Source organism: Thamnophis elegans, chromosome 15 (genome assembly GCF_009769535.1).
Source record: "Thamnophis elegans isolate rThaEle1 chromosome 15, rThaEle1.pri, whole genome shotgun sequence".
NCBI classification, from domain to species: domain Eukaryota; kingdom Metazoa; phylum Chordata; class Lepidosauria; order Squamata; family Colubridae; genus Thamnophis; species Thamnophis elegans.
Genome location: NC_045555.1, coordinates 47,509,648 through 47,534,613, shown reverse-complemented (window position 1 = coordinate 47,534,613; position 24,966 = coordinate 47,509,648). Strand labels below are relative to the sequence as shown.

Below are 24,966 nucleotides of genomic sequence, written 5' to 3'. Positions count from 1 at the left end.
GGTGGGAGTGGCTTGCCGACCATGTGTTTTCTTTCTTTCTTCCTTTCTTTCTCTTTCTCTCTCTCTCTGTGTCTGTCTGTCTGTCTGTCTGTGTGGGGGGGGGGCAGTGGTGGGTTTCAAAATTTTTTGGAACCTCTTCTGTAGGTGTGGCCTGCTTTCTGGGTCCACTGGGGGAACCTCTTCTAACCGGTTCGGTAGATTTGACGAACCGGTTCTACCGAATAGGTGCGAACCGGTAGGAACCCACCTCTGCCCTGCCCCCAAACAGATATCCAAAATTAGTGACAATCAACTTTTTCATAAATAGAGACTGCACTTTTCTGTAAGCTAAGGACATAAATAGCAATGGTGGGGTAGGGGATAGTTTTACCATTTCATTTATATAAATCCATCCCATTTAAATGATCTCCCTTTTTTTATTTACCGATTTGAATCCTCTCAAACAGCAACTAGGCCTCTCTGATTTGACTGTTTGGGATACGGGGCTTAGGCCCGTAGCTTTCTTATCTTCGTGAGAAACCCCCAAGTGGGCTTTTCATAATTTGTTTAGTTGTTTCTGATGGCAAGAGGAACTAAGTGGAAGCGATTGAGCAGCAACATATTGGCATGCCAATTCAACTGTCAGAATTGTGAAGAATTGTCCAAATGTAACTACTGTCAGAACACACAACCTTTTGTTTTGATTTGATTTGATTTGGTTTGGTTTGATTTGATTTGATTTGATTTGGTTTGGTTTGGTTTGGTTTGGTTTGATTTGATTTGATTTGATTTGATTTGATTTGATTTGATTCTGCCTTACTCCAAGTTATCTATTTAGAAGTCTCAGTTCTATTAACGAATAACACAAATGTCTCCATCATGTTTCTTCCAAATATGCTAGAGCTACAACTCTGGAATTATGTCACCAGATTTCCTTAAAGCTGTTCACAGACAGAGCTATCTCAAAAGAATGAGAATGAGAATGAACAATATACTGACTCTAAATGTCTAGGAGATTCTCAGTCATCCAGGTCATGGTTATCACCCCAGAACTGAAGAAGCTTCTTGGATGAGAAGCAAAACGTCTTCAAAGAAGAGCCAGAAAGTCCAGTTGCCTCTTGAAAAAGCACCTTTGGAGTACATTGTCTCAAAACCATTCTTGAAGATTTCCAAAAAATACCAGAGACCAAGTCTAGTATAGTGGTAAAAGCATCAGGCTAGAAAAAGGAGACCATGGACTCTAGTTCCATCTTGGTCATGAAGCCATTGGATGACCATGGGTCATTCTCCCTCAGCCCTAGGAAGGTAGCCATGACAAACCACTTCTAAAATATTGCCAAAGTAACTGCAGGGACTTGTCCAGGAAGCTGCCATGGATTCACACTATAGCAATAGCAATAGCAGTTAGACTTATATACCGCTTCATAGGGCTTTCAGCCCTCTCTAAGCGGTTTACAGAGTCAGCATATCGCCCCCAACAACAATCCGGGTCCTCATTTCACCCACCTCGGAAGGATGAAAGGCTGAGTCAACCCTGAGCCGGTGAGATTTGAACCGCTGAACTAGCAGTCAGCTGAAGTGGCTGCAGTACTGCACTCTACCCACTACGCCACCTCGGCTTGATACTGATTACAAGGCAAGGATGGACAATGGGTCCATCTCCCCAGCCAAACATACTTCATTGGCACCAGTTCAGTTCCATGCCTCAAGATCTGCTAATTAAATCTGCAACGCAATCCTCCTTCACTCTTTAATATTCAAATGAATCTATACCTGGAATTTTTGGGGGGGAGCTGCTTTCCCAAAGTCATTTTCTCCATATTGTGCCACTAGTAGTTCATTGCATAAATGAGAAAATAGGGAATACGTTTCATTAAACAAAGAAGGATACCAGATACATCAATATTGAGGAAGTCTTCTTTTTCATGACAGTGATATGACCTTGAACTTCACTGTTATGTCATTTCCTCTTTTTGCAGTATTTTTGGAAAACATTATAATTAAAAAGATAAAATCTAAGAAAAAGAAAATAATACAAAGAAAAAAGAGAAAGTGCAGGAAAAATAGGAAAAAAATATAAAAGAAAGAAAAAATAAGAGTGACAAAAAGGAAAAGAAACATTAAAAAATGATTTCTCTCTTCATCGTTATAAACAATTTTAGTTACTTATCATCTTAAAATACGACAAACTATCTCTTCTTCCCATCTCAACTCTGATTTAGTAACAACTCCTTAAACTCTTGTTTATTTCTAGTCAGCAAAAGTTAATTAAAGGTCATCAGAAATAAAGCATATTTATATTAGTCTTGAACAAATAAACCTACTTCATATTCCTTCCTTTTACTTTTAACTCTCTCGATCTTAATCCCTTCAAATAATGTCCTGGAACTTGATTGCTTTTCAGTTTTTCTCACCAAATTCTTCGAAACTTTAACAAATCTTTGTTCTTAATAATTAAAAGGGACATAAAAGTTACAATCCAGAAGAGCAACCTTCGCATATTGGATTTACAAAAGGGATTTGTTAACACCTTGATGCCAGTTCCAAAACAAACTTTAGCTGTTCTGACTCTTTATCGCAGAGAAATGCTTAGCCCTGAACAATTATTTGAACACTATATTTTTTCTATCACCATTCCTGCCCTCCAGAATATCATTCTCCAGTGGTCTATTTGGCTTTGTCCCTTCTCTGTTTTGGAAAGACAGCGAACACCTGGCTTTTTTTTCTCCTTTGAACAGGCCCTGGGCCAAGGTGTTTTGTGATCCTGCAGGGTGACGACAGATTATTTGAGATGGCTTTTAAATAAAGCACCTCCCCAGAGCATTATTTAACAGGTTGCACTTCCTGCATTCTAATTGTTGTTTTCGTTCAGGTTTAAAATGCAGGCCACCAGAGATATCTTCAGTGCGATAGTCTTCTTAATCACAATAAATAGTAGCTCTCATAATTATCATCATATGGAACATGGTATACAGATTCCTACTAATGACTGTTAGAAGAAGACAAGTGACAGTGGAAGTGAGGTTTGCAACACAGTGACAGCGATATTTTGCTACGTAGACTCTTCATTACAGATAGAAATAAATGTGATGAATTGTATGTAGGGTGCATAAGATGCAAGATTAAGAGACGTGTGACTTCCTCCCCCACCCCCCACTAGCATTTGAAATACTTATCAAATGGTTTTTGCTTGCTGTAAGCTTCTCCCCCGCCCCCCCAAGTTTAGGAACTCAAACCTTAAGGGATCCCAATAGAAATACTGAACCCAAGATGTAGCAATAACTTTGGTATCTATGCTGCAGTGGTGGGTTTCAACAATTGTTCGAACCTACTCTGTGGGTGTGGCCTCCTTTGTGGGAGTGGCTTGCTGCCCATGTGACCGGATGGGAGTGGCTTGTCACCCATGTGACCAGATATGAAGATGCCGACGACACTTGTCAGAACCACCTTAAATGACCTCGCACACAGCACTGGCATGCATAAGAATAGGATGCAAACTTGTTTTTGAAAAGGCATCTTTGGTTTGCGTTAAAACAACTTCAAGACACGCAATGTTCCGATTGCACCACAAACGCAGTAGCCATCCTTACCTTTCACAGAGGCCCTGAGTTTTATAAATAGGAGCATGATAGTGTGGAATAATCATATCCAAGGACCAGTGGTGGGTTTCAAAAAATTTTGGAACCTCTTCTGTAGGTGTGGCCTGCTTTCCGGGTCCACTGGTGGAACCTCTTCTAACCGATTCGGTAGATTTGACGAACCGGTTCTACCGAATAGGTGCGAACTGGTAGGAACCCACCCGTGCTATGCTGTCTACCTTTCCTAAAGACCACTGAAACTTTTGAAGGCTAAACTCTTCCGCACTCGGTAAGAGTTTTGCCAATAAAGTATTGCTTGCCAATAAAGCTTCCCCTAGTTGTGTTTAGTTTTGAACTGAAGTTGTCCAATCCTTTGTGACCTTGGGCTGGATTTTTTCCTCGCTTGTTAAGTGGTAAAATTTGCTTTGATAATCCCTGGAGAGTTCCTATCTAGGTCCAGGATTTTTTTTCCTGATATATTTGCTGGCATTCATTTGCTGGGATTACACATCTCTCCCACAGAGGCTGATACTCTGCTCTATCTTTCTCCAACAGATTCCGTCCCACAGGCATTCTTGGTGATGCACTTTGCTCATCTGATCACTTCTACTAAACGGATTGTAAAATTGAGTTGTGTGCGTGTGTGGGGGGGGGAAATGCCCACTTTAAATATGGGACCAAAACAATTAGAGAGAGAGATGAAACCAAATATCTTTTGTTGGCATGCACAACTACAATGTTCACTGGGCCCCTGCTCCCCCTCCCCCAATGCAAAAGGAGCTAGAACTGGGGAAGGTTATGAGTTAAGTACCCAAGAAATGTTACGTAGGAAATCCCAGAAGAGAAGCCGGAGGCGTCGCAGCGAGACCAGCTGGGGAAAAGGGGCTTTGCTGAGCCTCGCAGAAATCCAGCCGGACAAACTGCTGTCGGGAGGTTTTCAGACAAAAGGAGCTTTTTCAAAAGGCAACCGGGCGTTTTTTCCCCCTTGAAGATGTTTTGCTTCTTATTCAAGAAGTTTCTTCAGTTATAGCAATAGCAATAGGAGTTAGACTTATATACCGCTTCATAGGGCTTTCAGCCCTCTCTAAGCGGTTTACAGAGTCAGCATATCGCCCCCAACAACAATCCGGGTCCTCATTTCACCCACCTCGGAAGGATGGAAGGCTGAGTCAACCTTGAGCCGGTGAGATTTGAACAGCCGAACTGCTGAACTGCAGTCAGCTGAAGTAGCCTGCAGTGCTGCACCCTAACCACTGCACCACCTCGGCTCTAACTGAGCTGAAGAAGCTTCTTGGATGAGAAGCAAGACATCTTCAAAGAAAAACAAAGTCTGGTTGCCTTTTGAAAAAGCACCTTTGAGACAACCATGACCTGGATGACTGAGAATCTCCATTAACATTATATGTTATCTCCATTATATGGGAAAGATAAAGAAAGAAGTGTCACTCAAACTATGACCTTTACAATAGGAATGTAACAGCTTAATACTACTGTCATGGGATGACCTTATTATGACTATCTCAACATTCTTTTCTGATGATGAAAAGACCCACCCAAAGCTAGATCTAAATAAACACTGGCATTTAGCAATAGCAATAATAGCATTTAGATTTATATAGCAATAGCAGTTAGACTTATATACCACTTCATAGGGCTTTCAGCCCTCTCTAAGCGGTTTACAGAGTCAGCATATTGCCCCCACAGTCTGGGTCCTCATTTCACCCACCTCGGAAGGATGGAAGGCTGAGTCAACCCTGAGCCGGTGAGATTTGAACCGTCGAACTGCAGATAGCCGTCAGCTGAAGTAGCCTGCAGTGCTGCATTTAACCACTGTGCCACCTCGGCTCCAGCCCGTGGGCCTTGAGTTTGACACCACTGCTTTAGAAGCATGCATATATACTAGCAGAGGAATATTGTTGTTTGCAGCTGTGACAAACTGGAGCATAACATTCGTGCGTGTTGGCAATGTTTTCCATAAAGTAAGAGTGTGACATGATTGCTTCAAAAGGTGGCATGTCATCTGTCAGAAAAGGAAATGTCACCATACCAGCTCCTTCAAAACTCCTGGAAGTTACTTTAGGGTACAACGTGTTACCCATTCATTTCGCTGTGGCTGCCACGGGGCCCCAGGCACAGATTAGTCTCATTTCTTCAGTCATCATAAAACAAAGAATTCATCAGTATTTTTTTTTTTGCCTGTTTTTATTCCATTCGATGAATGAAAATGGGCTTTAGAAATTCTTTCAGAAAAAAGAGAGAGAATTGGACAGTTGAGGTGCGTCTGGGCAGGCTAGGGTGTGTGTTTGTACTTATCCAAAATTGTGTATTGTTATGTTCGTCTTTTTTATCCCTTGTCTGTACCCCCTTCCCTGACTTGGATTGTGAGCCGCCCTGAGTCCCCTTCGGGGAAAAGGGCGGCATATAAATGCAATAAATTCCAATTATCCAGTTGTGAGGCAGCTAAAGAGTGTGTGTGTGTGAATATGCTCAATTCCACTGCACAATCATTTCATCCGGGCTGTGCAACCTCCGCGGCTTCCCACAGTTTTAATTAAATTCGAAGGCAAGATATAAAGAGCTAAAGGTTCTGTTAACCGGTTCTATTTTTGATCCTGTTATCCCTCTCTCCTGGGTAGAGACAAAAACACTTCGCAAAGTAGTAAATAAATCTGGATTCAAAAATCCACTAATGCTGCCATTGAGCTGCATCATGTTTTCCAGGAATGTCTGCAAGTTATGTGACAAACGAAGCTCTGCCTGGCTTTTATGTGCATTGTTCATGCACAAGCAACGAACATCAGAGGTGGGTTCCTACCAGTTCGCACCTATTCGGTAGAACCGGTTCGTCAAATCTACCGAACCGGTTAGAAGAGGTTCCACCAGTGGACCCAGAAAGCAGGCCACACCTACAGAAGAGGTTCCAAAAATTTTTGAAACCCACCACTGGTCCTTGGATATGATTATTCTACACTATCATGCTCATATTTATAAAACTCAGTGCCTCTGTGAAAGGTAAGGATGACCACTGCGTTTGTGGTGCAATCAGAACATTGCGTGTGTTGACGTTGTTTTAATGCAAACCAAAGATGTCTTTTAAAAAACAAGTTTGCATCCTATTCTTATGCATGCCAGTGCTGTGTGTGAGGTCATTTAAGGTGGTTCTGACAAGTGTCGTCGGCATCTTCATATCCATTCACATGGGCGGCAAGCCACTCCCATCCGGTCACATGGGTGGCAAGCCACTCCCACAAAGGAGGCCACACCCACAGAGTAGGTTCGAACAATTTTTGAAACCCACCACTGACGAACATGCACATGGAACACATATAAACACCATGTTGGGGCTGAATTTTCATAGCTGTGCTCTTTCTTGATCATACCCCGTGGACAGCTATTTTTATTTCTCTAACCCGCCACTCGGAATCTCATTTCTTTGCCATGTAAATGTGGATTGTACTGAGTGCTTCCTTTCTGCGCACTTTTTTTTTTAAAAAAAAAAACACCTCCAAAACAAATGAAGAGATGAATAATTTCTGGAGCATAATATATCTTCAACATCTGACTGATTTATTCCATACAGTATTTGAGCATATTGCGCACCAAGTCAACTCTGCAACTTGCATTTAGCAACAGCTGGTTTTTCCTTTCCTGGAGCAGATGGTGCGTTGAATGTTCCGTGACATAATTCACATTTGCGTTATCAGTCACAAATGCTAATGTGTTGGAGGCAACTGCATTTTTTGTGTTGAGCTAAGATATATTTAGTAGCCACAGCAGTTTTTAGCATCTTCCCCAAAACTGTTGTGTTAGTTTAGTCAGTAAAAGTCAACTTTTCCTCAAGTTGGGTGGATAACACTAGCGTTTCTCTTGCTAAAATAAAAGAACATATTTATTCACCATCCATTTTTAATCATTCTTTACACTGATTAAGAGGCTGGTGTTCCTTGACTATTTCAGTAATTTAGATCTGATGCAGCACTAACTTCTAAAAACATTTCTCTGAGAAAAAGCTGTGGCATGGTGCCAATTTATTTCTTCAGTTTACATGCATAAACTACATAATAGCTGACCATATGGTATGAAGCAACACGTATAAAAAAAAATGTCACATCTAGTTTGAACTCTGGGGGTGATTTGAATGCGGAATACTCATCTTGGACTGGATCCTACCTAACTGTCCATTCATTTAGCCGTTCTAAGAATTAGGAAGTCGATATATGCTTTTTGGGAAATTTAAATGTTTCACGTATTTATTTTCAAGAGAAATGTGTGATTTGCCCAAAATAGAATCTTGTCAAGGCACAGCTAATTTTCATTAGTATCCACTTCAAAATGTTTCTTGGCTCGAAATGAGGTCTGTGGGGAAATCGTACATGAAAAACATATATTGGAAAGAATACAAAATATGCACATTTGAAGAAGCTGCATACACAAAATGCATATTTGCCAGAGGAATATATAAATATATATAAAAAGGACAGATTTGAGAGAGTGAAGTAAATGTATTTTAGGAGATATTGCAAAAAACACGCATATATTAGGAAAAGATGTATACAAAGCGTGTTTAGTGGGGAAACGACACAAGACAGCAATTTCAGATTGCATTTGTGTGTTTATTTTAGTAATTTATAAAATAACTTGCTGCGTTTACTAATACTTGAATGGATCTCCTGGTAATCCAGATTAGATTTTGACCGATACCATGTCGTCTCTGTTCTATAGTCAGTTTACTCAAATCAAATTTTTTCAGATCTTAAGGCCAGGGTTGCCCAGAATTCAATCATGTCCTGTTTTCAATGAAATAAGCTGAAGGAAAAAAAGAAGAAGAAGGAGAAGGAGAAGGAGAAGGAGAAGGAGAAGGAGAAGAAGAAGAAGAAGAAGAAGAAGAAGAAGAAGAAGAAGAAGAAGAAGAAGAAGAAGAAGAAAAGAAAAGAAGAAAAGAAAAGAATCCCAGAGAAATTGCAGCAAGAATTTTTTTAAAAAATAAAATAACGGGGGGAATAATTTCCAAAGCTGGAAAAAAGCTCTCTCACTTTTTCTTTCTTTTTTTCTTTCTTTCTTTCTCTCTCTCTCTCTCCTTCGTTTTGTCTCTCTGTCCCTTTTTCCTTTTTTTCTTTCATCTTTCACTTTTTCTTTCTTTTTTTATTTTTTCGTTCTTTCTTCCTTTCTTCCTTTTTCTTTCTCTTTCTCTCTCTGTGTGAGTCAGTCAGTCAGTCAGTCAGTCTGTCTGTCTGTCTGTCTCTGTGTGTGTGTGTGTGTCAGTGGTGGGTTTCAAAAAATTGTTGGAAGCTCTTCTGTAGGTGTGGCCTGCTTTCCGGGTCCACTGGTGGAACCTCTTCTAACCGGTTCGGTAGATTTGATGAACCGGTTCTACCGAACTGGTGCGAACTGCTAGGAACCCACCTCTGGATTGGTCCCATAGTTCTTCTGCATATGGTACATAGTTTGGGATCCTTGGTGCTCTCTGAGCTTAATGCGCATTTTTTGCAGATGTTTCATTAACATCATCACTGCACTGATTATATTACTGAGTTTGGTAATGAAATGACTGCAAGAAAGCCACCCAGCTCAGAGACCCCACAGTTCAACCCTGAGCTGCAGATATCCCCCTCTACGGTATATAGTCTTAAGATGTGCCACTTTACTACATGCATCAATTTACATAATAACTTATTTGAAGATACAAGTACTTTGGATTTAGGTATCGTGCAGCTGTCTGCACTCCTGGAGATACTTGAGGATTCTGTGCAGAATGTTCTTCAGACTTGCAAAGTTCAACCCCGCACTAGAAAGGCCCTTTTTCTTGCAGATATGAAATGCTGGAACAAGGAAGGGAAAGTGGAAGTGCAGAAAGCAAGGGAGATAATGCTGTGGACATTCCTAGCCAAACGTTGTGCTTTGTCTGCAACTGGACCAAAAATTATCCTTGCAATCCAGGAACTTGTCAAATGACATTTCATCTGTGTTGAAGCTGGGATGGGAAGAAAGCATTCCTACTGAGGAACAGCAGCACAGCAAATAAGTCATCCGAATCTGGCATATGCTATACTCAAAGAAAGTGATGTAAATGAATTTATTCACTAGCATACCAACTGATTCCATATGAAAGTTATGAATATAGTAAACTGTAAACCAGGTATTGTTTGATTTAATGATGTGCAATCGAGTTGCTCTTGATTCTTTACAACTACATATATTTTCACCAGGAAGATCTGTTCTGACCCTCCTCGTTCCACACCAACACACACTCCGAGCCAAAAATAACAGACAGACAGGGTCTGTCGAAGTAATCCAGGCTGACACCCCTGTTCTAGGTAGTATGTATTGAAGATGAGAAAGATCATCCCTCTAGGCCCAGGTGTCCATATCAAGTACAAGACAGGACACAGTATAACCTTTTAGTAAGTAAAGTAAATGCTCCATTCTACATTACATATTCAACTACTACCTAGGTCAGGGGTCAGCAAACTGCGGCTCTGGAGCCGCATGTGGCTCTTTCCTCCCTCTTATTATTAGATGGGGGAGGAAATAATAAGTTTCGGGATTACCTGAAAAGTAACAGACTAGATCCAGAGAATCTGAAAGCAGCTTTGCACCATCACAGTGTAAATCCCACCCTCATTTCACATGGGCATGACATCATGAGACCCTTACTAAAAGGTTTGAGGTTTGAGGTTTATTCGATTCATATGCCGCCCTTCTCCCAAGGACTCAGGGCGGCGTACAACATTAAAAGAAACACATACTACAAAAGTTAAAAAGAAATTACATAGGATATCCCCAAACCCAATTAAAATTAACAATGACACATTTTTTTTAAAAAATTCAAATTAAAATTAACAATAATCAATAATGTATTTTGTTTTGTTCAGGCCAGGCTGGCTTGCTGGAAAAGCCAACTTTTTAGGGCGCATCGGAAGGACCGGAGGTCGGGGATTATACGAAGCTCCTGGGGCAGCTCATTCCAGAGGGAAGGGGCTCCCACAGAGAAGGCTCTCCCCCTGGGGGTCGCTAGCCGACACTGTCTGGCCGATGGCACCCTGAGGAGGCCAACTCTGTGGGATCGCACTGGACGGTGGGAGGCTACCGGTGGCAGTAGGTGGTCTCGCAGGTACCCTGGGCCTAAGCCATGGAGCGCTTTAAAGGTCATAATTAGTACCTTGAATCTCACCCAGAAGACAACTGGTAACCAGTGCAGGCCGCCTAAAAGGGGAGCAACATGGGAGCACCTAGATATCCCCCATGATAACCCGCGCAGCCGCATTCTGGACCAGTTGAAGCTTCTGGGTGCTCTTCAAGGGCAGCCCCATGTAGAGAGCGTTACAGTAGTCCACAAAGTGTTGTGATGCTACAAAGCTTGGTTTAATCATTGCCTCTTGGCTCCACCAAGGAAACTTCTTGCAACAACCCAGATCATTCGGAGCAATGAATCTATGCAACTAATAATGGCTGTTAATCTTGAACAACAATGGGTGTCTTTATCTATTGTGTAGTCCGGGGTGAGTTAATAAAGGAAGAAAGCATAAGGCTGCCTCTTTGTGATTCCCACTGAAGATGTCAGTTCCTCTACAGCCTCCTTTTCCCCCCGAGATTGCTAACCTGAGGCAGCCTGCAGGTGAGATATTCCAATTTTGGAAAGAAAAAAAAATCAAGCTTCTCTGGAGTAAACAGCTTACAATAGTTTAGCTTAATTGCATTTGCATAAATTAATTATGGATACATTTTCACAATCAAAAGTGGCATTTTGATACCCAGCTCTAATTAATCTAATTCAACAGGACATAATTATGTTCCAGTGTCAAGTTCAAAATTGAACACTGTAGTACATGGAGATAAAACTTGACTTAAGACACGGCCGTAATTCTTTACATCCTCAATCTGAATAATTCAGATGAATCTGAACATAGAAGCTTATATTTACCCAAACCATTACCGGTTCCTTTATTTATGCAACACATTGATTGAATCACTGCTCTTCTCAATTCAATTTCTCGATCACGTTCATGGACGAGTGTATCGGGCAAACCTCGCTTTGCATTTGCCATATTTTAACTGGCATATTTTTCATTGTTACGACAGATCTTCGGGAACATTTTATTCATGAAATGGGGTTCCATTTCATGAAAGTACACCAGGTTTTCCTTATCTCTTTTAATACATTAAAGTCTGATGTTGGCATAAAGAAATGTGTACGGGGAGGCGTTTTTGACAGTCATGTTTACTAACAGACATTTCTTTTTTAGGGCTGTTCAAAATTACCTTTCAAAGTCATCCTCCAAAACGTTCTTTTGTTCGAGCTGTTTGTTTTTTTTTTTGATGTTCTGCATATGTGAAATCTCTGAACAAGTGGGGTTGCCATGGAATTGTTAAATATGGATGTTGTTAGTACTGGGAATAAATCAGTGGGTAGAGGCCCATATGTCCTGTAATAGTCACCAGACAATAACTGCAACTAGGTAATAAGAAAATATGCAGTAGGAGACCATCTCCTGGATCAACTTCAATACAAATAGCACTTAAACTTATGTTGTGACTCAGCAGATGTCTGCTGTGAGTCTTTTCGGGATATAAGATTCATTATGCAGCTGAGGCTTGTTAGGGGCAGGTTTGGGGATAAAAGGACAGATGCTGCCACGCCCTAGTTGCAGGAGTCAACGTTCCTTCATGTGTTCCTTGTTTGGTACAACATTGCTTGATCATCAATCGTGATTTATGGAAGATACACTTGGATAAGTGCTTTCTGTTTCTTGTAACCCTGATTCAAGGCTACACTGGAGAAGTGCATTGCTTGTAAGAGTTGTTTTGTATTCTGTTATCTCGTTAGAGACTGTATTTCTGTTATTTTTGGGCTCGAAGCCAGTTTGAACTGAGAACTGATAAAGAAAGTTCCTTTTAAGTTTATTCGTCTTGCCGTTTGTTAAGAGCTGTGAAGGGGGGACAGAACAAACTTATATACCGCTTCATAGAACTTTTATAGCCTGCTCTAAGTGGCTTCCAGAACCAGCCTATTGCCCCCAGCAATCCTGATCCTCATTTTACCCACCTCGGAAAGATGGAAGGCTGAGTCAACCTTGAGCCGGTGAGATTTGAACTGCCAAACTGCAGCTAGCAGTCAGCTGAAGTAGCCTGCAGTGCTGCATTCTAACCACTGCACCACCTTGGCTCCTAATAGGCTTGGATAGCTCATTGGAAGCTCTGTGGTCCATCATTTTGAATGATATTATAGGAACTGGTGAGTCACGTGATGTTTCGGAAGATAAAATAAAGCCTTTGTTCCATTTTTTTTAAAGGATGTCACAGAATCACAGAGATGGAAGGGGCCTTATAGGTGATCTAGTTGAACCCCCACCCACCCCCGCACCCAAGCAGGAGACCCTACAGCATTTCTGACAAATGACAGCCTAGTTTCTTCTTGAAAGCTTCCAGGGATGAAGCTCCCATAACTTCCGAAGGCAACTTCTGTTCCATGGGTTGATTGTTCTCACTGTCAAGAAATTTCTCCTTATTTCTAGGTTGAATCTCTCCTTGATCAGTTTCCATCCATTATTCCTTGTCTGGCCTTCTGGTGCTTTGGAAGAGCCGAGGTGGCGCAGTGGTTAGGGTGCAGTACTGCAGGCCACTTCAGCTGACTGTTATCTGCAGTTCAGCTGTTCAAATCTCACCGGCTCAAGGTTGACTCAGCCTTCCATCCTTCCGAGGTGGGTGAAATGAGGACCCAGACTGTGGGGGCGATATGCTGACTCTGTAAACTGCTTAGAGAGGGCTGAAAGCCCTATGAAGCGGTATATAAGTCTAACTGCTATTGCTATTGCTATTGCTATTGCTATTGCTATTGCTATTGCTATTGCTATGGGAAACAGCTTGACCCCCTCCTCTCTTAAGCACTATGTCTGTGTTTAAGATCTTACTTCAGCTGTCCCGAGTGGAAGGAGTGCTCCCAAAATTACGTTTCATCATCATCCTTGCAATTGCAAATGGTCACTAAATGAGACAGACAATAAATGAAGACTACCTGTATTACGGGACGCGGTGGCTCAGTGGCTAAGATGCTGAGCTTATCCATCAGAAAGGTCAGCAGTTCGAAGATTCGAATCCCTAGCACCGCGTAACGGAGTGAGCTCCTGTTACTTATCCCAGCTACTGCCAACGTAGCAGTTCTAAAGCATGTAAAAATGCAAGTAGAAAATATAGGAACCACCTTTGGTGGGAAGGGAACAGCGTTCCATGCGCCTTCAGCATTTCGTCATGGTGTCCACAGGACCATGGAGATGTCTTCGGGCAACGTTGGCTCTTCGGCTTTGAAACGAAGATGAGCATTGCCCCCTAGAGTTGGGAACGACTAGCACATATGTGCAAGGAGAATCTTTACCTTACCTCTATTATGCAACCTATTATTTTAAATCTGCATTCATAGAGCAGCATCACAGGATCAACAAAGCTACAAAATCAATTGTAGCAATGCAAATGGTTTTAAGAAAAACTCTTTATAAACTCAACGGTTCCCAAATTGACCATATATATTTTTCTCTCGTTTGAAAACAGATTAACTCAAACCTTGATACACAATGCGTAGTGACAATCTACAGCTGTGAATCAGCTGTGCATCTCACTTTCTGTCTGATGTTTAAATAATGTTGTTAGACAACATTCTGTCCTGAAAAATTCATAATCCTTAATATCTAGTTATAGATTCCAATATTGGGATTCCAATACAGCTAAAAATAATATATATGCCATCAACAAACAAGGATTGATCCAGAGTTATATCTCAACATCAGCATAAAATGCAAATATATATAACAGGATAAGACTAAGCCATATGTTGTTGATGTTCCAAGTCCTGAATTATATCAACTTCAGCAGGTTTATTGGAAGCAACCATCATTTGATTTACCAAAACAGGATATTCAAGCTTGTTATATCAAGGGCCATTATAAAGAATATCAATTGATCCAGCTTTCTCTAAAAAAAAAAATATTGGTTTAAGGATTGCCAAAACGTAAAACTTTGTGAAACATCAGAAGGAACAATTTCATGTAGGGCAGATAAATTAAATAACAAATTCTTAAGTTGAACACCATTTCAAAAAAATAATTTCATATTTTTAATTCTGTAAAAAAAACCTCAACTTCTTCAGAGCTGAAATAATCAAAAGTAATGACTCAAAATACAGATGTGGATACTATGCTTAAACGAAGCTTATTCAAATCTTGATATCAAATATCATTTTGTTGCCTTATTTCATAAAACCACTTACTATTTTATGCTAATCCTTTAGGGCCTGATCCAACAGAATATACAAACAAGAATCTTTGGCATCAGGTTAAACATAATCTTTACTTCTCAGAGCTATAATCTTATAAAAGGAAAAAAAAATACAAATATACAATATCAGTAGGGGGACAGAGAAATTGAAAAGTTGTACTGTTAGTACTCAGCATATCATAGATGAAGGATTAACTATAAAAAGCAGAATATATTAAGTTCTTTTTAACAAAAAGGGGAAAGGATTTAAAAGTGTTTTTAAATGTCTGAGCTGAATACCAATGTGTCCACTATTTTATTATTTAAAGATAAATCTCTTAACAAAAAAAGAGAGAAAGAACAGGGAAAAAAGCTAGTAAAAGTACTATTGAGTGAATAATATCTAACTTGCTCTTTGTTGTTTTCCTGATATTCAATATTTAAAAATATTCAAATTTTTCTCATTTTACTTCTTTAGCCAATTCTTTTCCCCCTAAAACCATGCTGCAAATGTTTCAGTTTGCCATGCTGCTAAGATATACATGGACATCATTCTTGCTTAAATTTGGCCAAACTTCTTTTATGAATATATGGTGTTAATTTTGCCATTGCTGCTTAGTTTCCAAATTTAAGCTCCCAATGGTAACACCTCTCTTTTCCAAAATTGTGCTAAGTTTACCTTCAAGACTGCCAACATGTATTTCAGTAAATTGTGAGCTTCTTATTGTTGTTGATCTGTGGTGGACTTATTCCTAATTTTAAAATCTGACTTGCATTCAAAGTTAGATTCTAAAACTTTTAGCATTATGATCCAGATCATCACTTATTATAATTTTCTGTTGGTATATATCAGAGTTTTCCCAACCTCAGCAACCTTAAGGCACATGGACTTCAACTCCCACAATTCCCCAGCCAGCCACAGGTTCCTCGGTTGGGTTATATGGAAGATTGAGCAAAGGAATGACTCAAAACTTTGGGACAGTAATCACATCCCCACAAAATAAACATTCTCAACCTTTTTTTTTTTTACACATGAAATGCCAGATGCAAGTTGCCTGGCCGCAGGCATCATCTTGAATTGTGGTCCAAAATTATGTTTCTACCTTGGGCATGAATGTCAATGAAGCAGGGACGGGGGGGGGGGGGGGGAAGAATGAAAGTAATTTGGCAACAGCTACAGTATGTTTGCAGAAGAGTCATAGAACTTAAATGATAGCCAGGACCATGTGGTCAGCATGCTCCTTTTGCCCACGCATGTGACATCAACATGTGCAAGAAGGTTAAGAGGTTTGAATGGTTACAGGTTTGATAATGTGGTTGCAGATGCCACTTTGTTTGACTCTCCATGATGATGCCCCTGGGACAGATCCATAAGCAAGGGCTGGAAAAGGACAATACTGTACTAGGAATAGAAATCAATCAATTTGTTGCATGTTTGAACTAATCAATATGATCAATTAGATTTAAAATTTAAAACGGACCCTCTGAATAAAATCACCTGCATTTATCATATTTCACTATAACAAAAGTTCTCCTACTGTACTCAGCTTTCTGAAATAAATAAGTTCAAATATCAATTCTGTAATATAAGAATTGCAGATAGAAAGAAAGAAAGAAAGAAAGAAAGAAAGAAAGAAAGAAAGAAAGAAAGAGAGAGAGAGAGTTCTGTAATATAAGAATTGCAGATAGAAAGAAAGAGAGAGAGAGAGAGAGAGAGAGTTCTGTAATATAAGAATTGCAGAAAGAAAGAAAGAAAGAAAGAGAGAGAGAGAGTTCTGTAATATAAGAATGGCAGAAAGAAAGAAAGAAAGAAAGAAAGAAAGAAAGAGAGAGAGAGAGTTCTGTAATATAAGAATGGCAGAAAGAAAGAAAGAAAGAAAGAGAGAGAGAGAGAGAGAGAGAGAGTTCTGTAATATAAGAATTGCAGAAAGAAAGAAAGAAAGAAAGAGAGAGAGAGAGAGAGAGAGTTCTGTAATATAAGAATTGCAGATAGAAAGAAAGAGAGAGAGAGAGAGGGAGAGAGAGAGAGGGAGAGAGAGAGAGAGAATTTGGACCACTGCATTAATAGAAAAGTTAGTGTATAACTTTCAAATTAGTAAAAGTTCCATTAGCCAAACTAATTTCTTTACTAAAAAATTCTTTACTAACATTTATATCATGTTTGCAAACCATGAGTTCTTTTTTGTATATTGTTTGCATAAAGTTATTTGGAACAGTTGAAATTAGAGTATTTTGGGGGGTATTAATTATTTTTGCATAGTTAGCTATTTATTTCTTATTCAAGTAGTTATTAAAACTAAAAACAAGGAAGCATTAAACATTAATAAGCTGAAAAAGCAGTAGGATAGCGTTCTATTATTTCGGTCTGTTAGAGGGCAGGAATTCTAAAAGCTGCATCTGGAAGTACATCTGGAGGACACCAAGTTGAAAGTCACTCCACAGACATTCATTTTAAAATATGCATGATTTAGCAATCTCATCATGACTTCCTGCCAGTCCTTTCCATTTGATTGCATGGTTATCACAGGAGCAGGAAATTAGAACAAAGAAAACATTTCAAAATATCAATTGCCAACTATTCTAAGGAAATCCACACCTACAACAAATATCCATGGTGTATTTAAGCTCTTTCTTCTTTCTAAGTAATAATAATAAAGATATGCTCTGCAGGTAAAGAAAACTTTGCTTTGAAACAGTGAAATGATAAAATCTTATTTTCTTTAGGCATTTCTTTCCCAGGGTTCAAGGTACTCCAAGCCAAGGTGTGAAAATATTTCTTCCTCATTTTCAGCACTCAGAAAAATTCTCTGGAAGGAGAGAAAAGTTCAGTTTAAATAAAAGGAGACCATTTCTGAAATAACTACCCCATAATTAATGTACTTAGCATTTCCCTTGATCTTGGCAAAAATTTGATAATCTGACTGTCAACATTCCAAATGAAAAATGTGTTTTTATTCTGCAAAGTACATGAATACAGAAAAGCAAATCAACAGGATTGGGGTTTTTTTCCTCCTAAGATGTCATATTTTTAATACGGCATCAATTAGGTCTCTGCAGAACTCTTGCTTCGTTTCAATCAATTATTTCATAAATATTGCATTTAGGTAACATATATTTTCATTGACCTTTAAGTACACTTAATACAAAATGCCTGTTTGGCAAACGATTTCAGACTACGAATTCCATTTCTGTAGTTCTCATTATAGCTTCACTGATCAATAAGGAACAAGAAGCATGAAGTGAACAATTTTAATTAACATTTTAATCAATATGTGATTGCAATTTCACCAAGCCCAAATTTCATACTGTATTGAAGCACAACTTGCTTTTTTAAATATAACCTACAAATGTGGCTTAAATGTTCAAATAGCACACAAATGTAGTTTTCCATAATTACCCAAGAAGCAATTCCTGAATGCAAAATAGGATTTTCCAGTATCTTTGCCATTTTTTTAAATGTGTCCAATTTCTTTCATTTTATTCATTTTATTTGTCTTGTATGCCGCCCACTCCCGGAGGACTCCGGGCAGCTCACAACAGACAAGGGAAGGGGGATAAATAGACATAATAATCCTTAAACTGAGTGTAAAGTTGACATCTGAGTAAGCTGAATACATTAATAATATTAATTAGTTATAAATAAGAATGCATTCATTTTTTTTTCTTTTAACCCTGTAATCCCTTGCAGCGGGGTAGAATCAGGCAACTGAATGTGGTTGAGCATTTATTGGCCGGATGCTCTTCCTGATGCCTATGTGGAGTTCACAGCAAACAATTACTCATTGCCCCAGAGAGAGAAATAACTGCTGTTACCTAGGATTGAACTTGCTAGCTGTTCTTCACAGGTGCCGGAGCACCAGAAAATGGCCTGAAAACAGCCAAAAAAAATGGCCAAACCCCAGATCATCTTCCGGGCAATTTTCAGGCTGTTTTTTGTGCCATTTTCAGGCCAAAAATGCCCAAAAAACAGGCATGCATGCACCGGCTAGCTGCTCTTTGGGTTTCTGATGCTCTGGTGTGCGTACACCCACACACACACACACATGTACATACATTTCGGTTTGGGTACTCGGTGCCAAAAAGATTCACCCTCTGTGGTATAGACTATATGTGTGTAGAAAGTATAGACTTCATCTCTGACCCATTGGACTTACAAGGCTGTATGGAGTCACATGGACACATATTTATCAGTCCGTTTATGCTTTCCACTACTACAACATCACAATGCCTCTTACAAATGAGTAGCAATAGCAATAGCAATAGCAGTTAGACTTATATAGCAATAGCAGTAGACTTATATACCGCTTCATAGGCCTTTCAGGTCTCTCTAAGCGGTTTACAGAGAGTCAGCATATTGCCCCCAACAATCTGGGTCCTCGTTTTACCCACCTCGGAAGGATGGAAGGCTGAGTCAACCCTGAGCCGGTGAGATTTGAACCGCTGACCTGCTGATCTAGCAGTAGCCTGCAGTGCTGCATTTAACCACTGAGCCACCTTAAATATACCGCTTCATAGGGCTTTCAGCCCTCTCTAAGCGGTTTACAGAGTCAGCATATCACCCCCAACAATCTGGATTCTCATTTCACCCACCTCGGAAGGATGGAAGGCTGAGTCAACCCTGAGCCGGTGAGATTTGAACGGCCAAACTGCAGATAACAGTCAGCTGAAGTGGCCTGCAGTGCTGCACCCTAACCACTGCGCCACCTCGGCTCCTAGGGTTAGGAGTAGGGCTTATATCATGTGCGAGTGATGCTGTTTTTATCAGACTGAGCCATTTCACCCCTATGGACACTTTTTTGACTTCCTTTTCATAACCAATAGTTTTAACCAGCCCTGCCCAAATTAGCAATAGCAATAGCAATGGCAGTCAGACTTATATACCGCTTCATAGGGCTTTCAGCCCTCTCTAAGCGGTTTACATAGTCAGCATATCGCCCCCAACAACAATCCGGGTCCTCATTTTACCCACCTCGGAAGGATGGAAGGCTGAGTCAACCTTGAGCCGGTGAGATTTGAACAGCCGAACTGCAGAACTGCAGTCAGCTGAAGTATCCTGCAGTGCTGCATTTAACCACTGCGCCACCTCGGCTCTTCAAATTATCATTTGAAATATATGACATTTAACTACCACAGAACTCTCTACCATTAAAGAGACAAGAACAAATAGATTTCCAATCCTTTCCTTCCATTTCCATTTATCACTAGCTCAGGTAGATCCAGCCCTGGGTTTAGAGAATCCAGAATAATGTGCAAATTAAAGAACACAAAAAGAGCATTTTCAAACTGAATTAACAAAATATGGATTGATCCTTCAAGCAAGAAAGTCATTACAGATTTTTTGTTTCCTGTCATGTTTCAATAGGACGTTGCTTTCTGCAGGTTTTTTAGCCCAACTTTAGCCCAATCAAGTCTAAATGTTTTTCAAGCCACAAAGCTATCATCATGAATTACTTTAAAGTCACCGTTTCAAATTACACACACAAGTTAAAACTGCAATAATCTCTGTGAGTTCATAGCTGGAAATTACTACCATGGCTGTTCCATCCTGGCTAGAGATTTGATGTGTCGTTAAATGAAGTGTCTATAATGAAAATCAATCTCAAAGAGGAGGGTTTTTTATATATATATTAAGCTCCATGGACTGCAATGTCAACAGCATGGAATCTGAGATTTGGATGCATTTTATTCAAACTTCTGATTCATTCATTTCCAGTTGGTTCGGTGTCAAAATACGGATGCATTCCCCATGACAGAAGGGGGAATGCGTCCTCATGATTGACGTTCAGAGAAGCATAGATGTCCACACTTTCACCAAACGGAAGGATCACATAAGTGGTGGGTTCTGTCTGAACCAATCCCTGGAAATGTAGGAATCAAGTCAGCAAATGTTAATTCCCATTCAAAATAATTTGAATCCAGGAAGTAGGAAAGGGAGGCATTCATAAGTCAGTGGAAACGAGCCACAGAAAATGGAATAACCATGAGCTGTGAAACAGTTGCAAAGAGTGAGGATAAAAGTCTAAAACAGACACAGGGAAGTATGGAGGCCAACTGGGCCAATGAACCGAGCTCTTTGGAAGAATGGATATGCAATAACTGTAGCAGCACTATTAAAAAAAAAATCCATCCAGCTGACTTCCATATGTTGCATTTGCATACATTCCTATTGTTTATGAGTTGGCAGAAAAGCAATGTATTGTACAGTACAATACATTCCTTTTCCGCCAGCTCATAGACAGTGACGTGCGGTGAGGTTGATGGCTGGTGAGGCAGCCCTCTCCCCCGATTTTGCCCAGGAAAACCCTGACTGGCTCCTGTATTACGGGAAGCAGGGTTTGTGGAATCCAACAGGATCCATAGCTGGCTAAGCCCTATAGAAAAGGCGGGCTATAGGATGCAATTCACGAAGAAGCTCTGCTCAGCCAGCAGGGGAACCTGTGTGGTGGGCGAAGGATCTCACCCGGAAGACAGGAGTCCCCACTACGCCACAGGCACCGGCCCGCCTTCGGCTTAGCCACCTGGCCATCAACGTTCTTCTGTGCCTGTGTGGAATTATCAGTAAAGTTATACTCTTGGCAAAATAACATCCCAGGGTTTTCTTTTGCTGCATATGCCAATGGAGTGGTTGACAATTTTGGAGAGCATTGTATCAAAAGACTACACAACCACCAAGTGTGCACATCAACTACTTAACCTGCTTATGACTCAATGACATTTTCTTCTGATATAAAAAGGGGGGTTAACGGATACCCTATGTTGATTATGCAAAGTTCAACATGTTGAAATATCTTGAATAATAATAGAAAGGGTTCTCAGGAATGGTCGCTGCTCGGATTGATTTTAAGTAACTTAGTTTTGTCCTGAGGGGGGGGGGCGACCTGCCTTGAGCTGGAAAAAAAAACAGCTGAGAAGATCTGGCCGGAGTAAAAAATAAAAAAAACTCAGCTTTTGTTGAACCTCTTCTCCGTTCACAGCCAAAAAGAAAAAAAAGCTGTGAACTACAAAGAGGATTCTAACGACTGAATTCCTCCCTGCTTCTTTCTTGCCTGAAAGAAGAGATATCTATCGATCTTGTAGATATACGAACCAGAACTCTGAGGGCAGCTCCGTTGAGCCACCGGCGACGGCAGGCTCCTCCCCCCGGAAGCCCAACATGTTGAAATATCTAAAACAACATTGACTACATGATTTATGAGCCATGGAGACCACTCAGTGTTCTAGCAGAAGTTCATAAAAACGCAGTGCCTATGAAGCCGTATAATCCAACTGGCTTGTAAATTATCAACTTCCAGGTGGTAATAATCACTAATGAGAATATATATGTCAGGCATTAACTAGGTTTTTAATGAATAAGAGAGAATGGGAAAATAATGCAATTATTGGTAGGCGCGTAATCGAAACCAAAGATGACAGTGAGACTTTTAGAAGAAATAAAGACTTTCTCATTAATTGCTAGAACATCTAGGTTCTGTTCCTCCAAATCATAAACACAAAGCTTCAGGTCTCCCCTTAAGAATGAAAAGGTGCTTTGATTTCTTCTTTATCAGAATACACCAAATATATGTTATTGATCAGCAGTCATGGCAACATAAATATTAGACCAGTGTTTCTCAACCTTGGCCACTTGAAGATGTCCGGACTTCAACTCTCAGAATTCCCCAGCCAGCGAATCCGGACATCTTCAAGTGGCCAAGGTTGAGAAACACTGGCTGGGGAATTCTGGGAGTTGAAGTCCAGACATCTTCAAGTTGCCAAGGTTGAGAAACACTGCATTAGACAATGAAGGATTATAAATGTCACAACAACAATATCTCACCAGTCCAACTAAGTGGTAGTCCAGCTAAGGCCTGGCAAGAAAAAAGAATTGAACTTTGTTTCATACACGTAAGTTACACGACAGTCAAGTTATATATTTAAAAATGGGATTGAAGAGTTTAGGGGGGGGAAATCTATCCCGCTCAGGCGCAAAGAACCATAATAATTCTCTGAGCTGATCAGGGTTGCCTGCCTATTTACAAGAGTCTTGCCAGATTGGCTGCATTTATTTGGGGACTGCCAGATAAATGTTTCAGGGGTTTTTGGGGGGGGCGGGGCGGGGAGGACAAGTCTCCAAGACTTCCTCCCCTGCAAGACTGCCAATCATGCCAATTTCTTCACTCCCCTCCCTACTGTAACATTCTACCATGATCCATTGGGATAACAATTAAAACATTTATCAGGAAATAAATTGAAATAAAAATGGAAAAGATATAGCAGTTCAGTATTTGTGGATTCAGGAATGTATTAGATTATAAATCTATCTATATATAAATGGTGCTCTGTGTGTGTGTGTGTGTTTCAGCATAACTCTAGAACCCCTTGAGCAATTTCAACCAAACTTGGTACACAGATGACTTTACTCTCTGGAAATAAATACTGTGGGGGGTAAGACACCTCTAACACCCCTCTGGGTGTGTGTTCTGTTAAGATACAGTCTTCTACCGTACTGCCGTGAAATGGCTTCTACTGTAGTGCAGTGGAGTTGCCATGGTAACGGCTTCACAGTACTCCCCAAGGGGCTCCCTCTGGTAAGGGGGAAATTCCAACATAAGAAATTACATTTGGTTTGGGATTATTTATGAGGACAAATGTATGGATTAGGATAAATAAATATCTGGGCAACGCCAGGTTATCAGATAGTATTTAATAAAAAGTAAAAACCCAGACAGTTTGCTACTATGCTGGATTTATTTCTCCTAAAAATTTAAAAACGAATGTAATGGAAGGTTCTTGTTTAATGATTCCTATTAATAGTATGGACCATTTATAGACTTTGGCCAGAAGCCATTGGCTTGTTACATGAGCTAAATGCAACCCTTCTGGATCACAGATCTGAAAGCATTCATTATACTCACAAACCAAGAGAGAAAAGTAAAGTAAGAAAAAAGTAAAGACAATCTCTGTGATACGAGAAAATGGCTAAGACTACTGCATCTAAGCAAACATGGAAGTTTACTAAACCTCCTCTTGAAATAAACTCTTGTTATGTTGTTTCATACTCTTCTAAAAAGGCTCATGTCCTCAGAAGCAGATCTTTTTGTTCACTGACAAGGAAAGTCAATTCCATGTTGCAGAAAACAGGGGGGAAAATTCAGCAAATCACAGCAAGGTTTGGGTCAGAAATATCTGTGAGAATGGGGGTTTAAAAAGGAGATAGGTCTCCATTCATATTAGCAATAGCAATAGCAGTAGACTTATATACCGCTTCATAGGGCTTTCAGCCCTCTCTAAGCGGTTTACAGAGAGTCAGCATATTGCCCCCAACAATCCGGGTCCTCATTTTACCCACCTCGGAAGGATGGAAGGCTGAGTCAACCCTGAGCCGGTGAGATTTGAACCGCTGAACTGCCGATCTAGCAGTAGCCTGCAGTGCTGCATTTAACCACTGTGCCACCTTGGCTCATATTCCCTTTTTTAAACTCCCTTCTCCCCACTGAAGACACCCTTGCTTCTCTCTCTGACACAGAATAAGAGTATAGTCTCTGTTGAGCCTTGGTAGAAATTTTGGAAGTTCTGGGTAGGTATGCACTGGTGCATGGAGAAACCTGGGAGAGCTGGGAATTAATCAAGGAGCACAATTCCGTCCGTGTACTTTTGATATCTTTTGCACACATAAATTAAGCTTGTAGAGATGCACTTTGAGTAGATGGAATGATCAAATCACACCCTATTGCAGAAATATCTTTATTGACATTCACTTTCCTGCAACTCCCAAAATAGCACTTCGAGAGGATTTTTACCCCTTGTTCTCATACTCATTTCAATCCTCTGAGTCTGCAAAATTTGGCAGTATATCTCCTAAAGCACTGAAGAATGAATAATACCGAGCAGAAACATTTAAAAGGGAGATCGTAATGTGGCAACTTACAAGCCTGGGGTGAAGATCGCTAAATGATCAATTGGAGAGAAGCCCGAAAGTCTCTTCGCTCAAGAATAATTTGCTTGATTCATTTCCATCAAGAGTTTGGGCTGGTTTTTGGCACTGAAATTGCCTTGATGGCCCATGGCATGATCTTTGCTGAGAAGGGAAATAGCAATAGCAATAGCAGTAGACTTATATACCGCTTCATAGGGCTTTCAGCCCTCTCTAAGCGGTTTACAGAGAGTCAGCATATTGCCCCCAACA

General features: G+C 40.2%; 1 protein-coding gene across 1 annotated transcript in view; it reads right to left on the bottom strand.

The window, feature by feature from the left end:
• Nucleotides 1-17,521: 17,521 nt before the first annotated feature.
• Nucleotides 17,522-24,966, bottom strand: part of LOC116518368 (DNA nucleotidylexotransferase-like) — a 61,963-nt gene continuing 54,518 nt past the window's right edge. The window contains exon 6 of the mRNA XM_032231701.1: nt 17,522-17,608. Within this exon, the coding sequence (XP_032087592.1) occupies nt 17,522-17,608 (87 nt within the window). The remainder of the gene's footprint in view (nt 17,609-24,966) is intronic.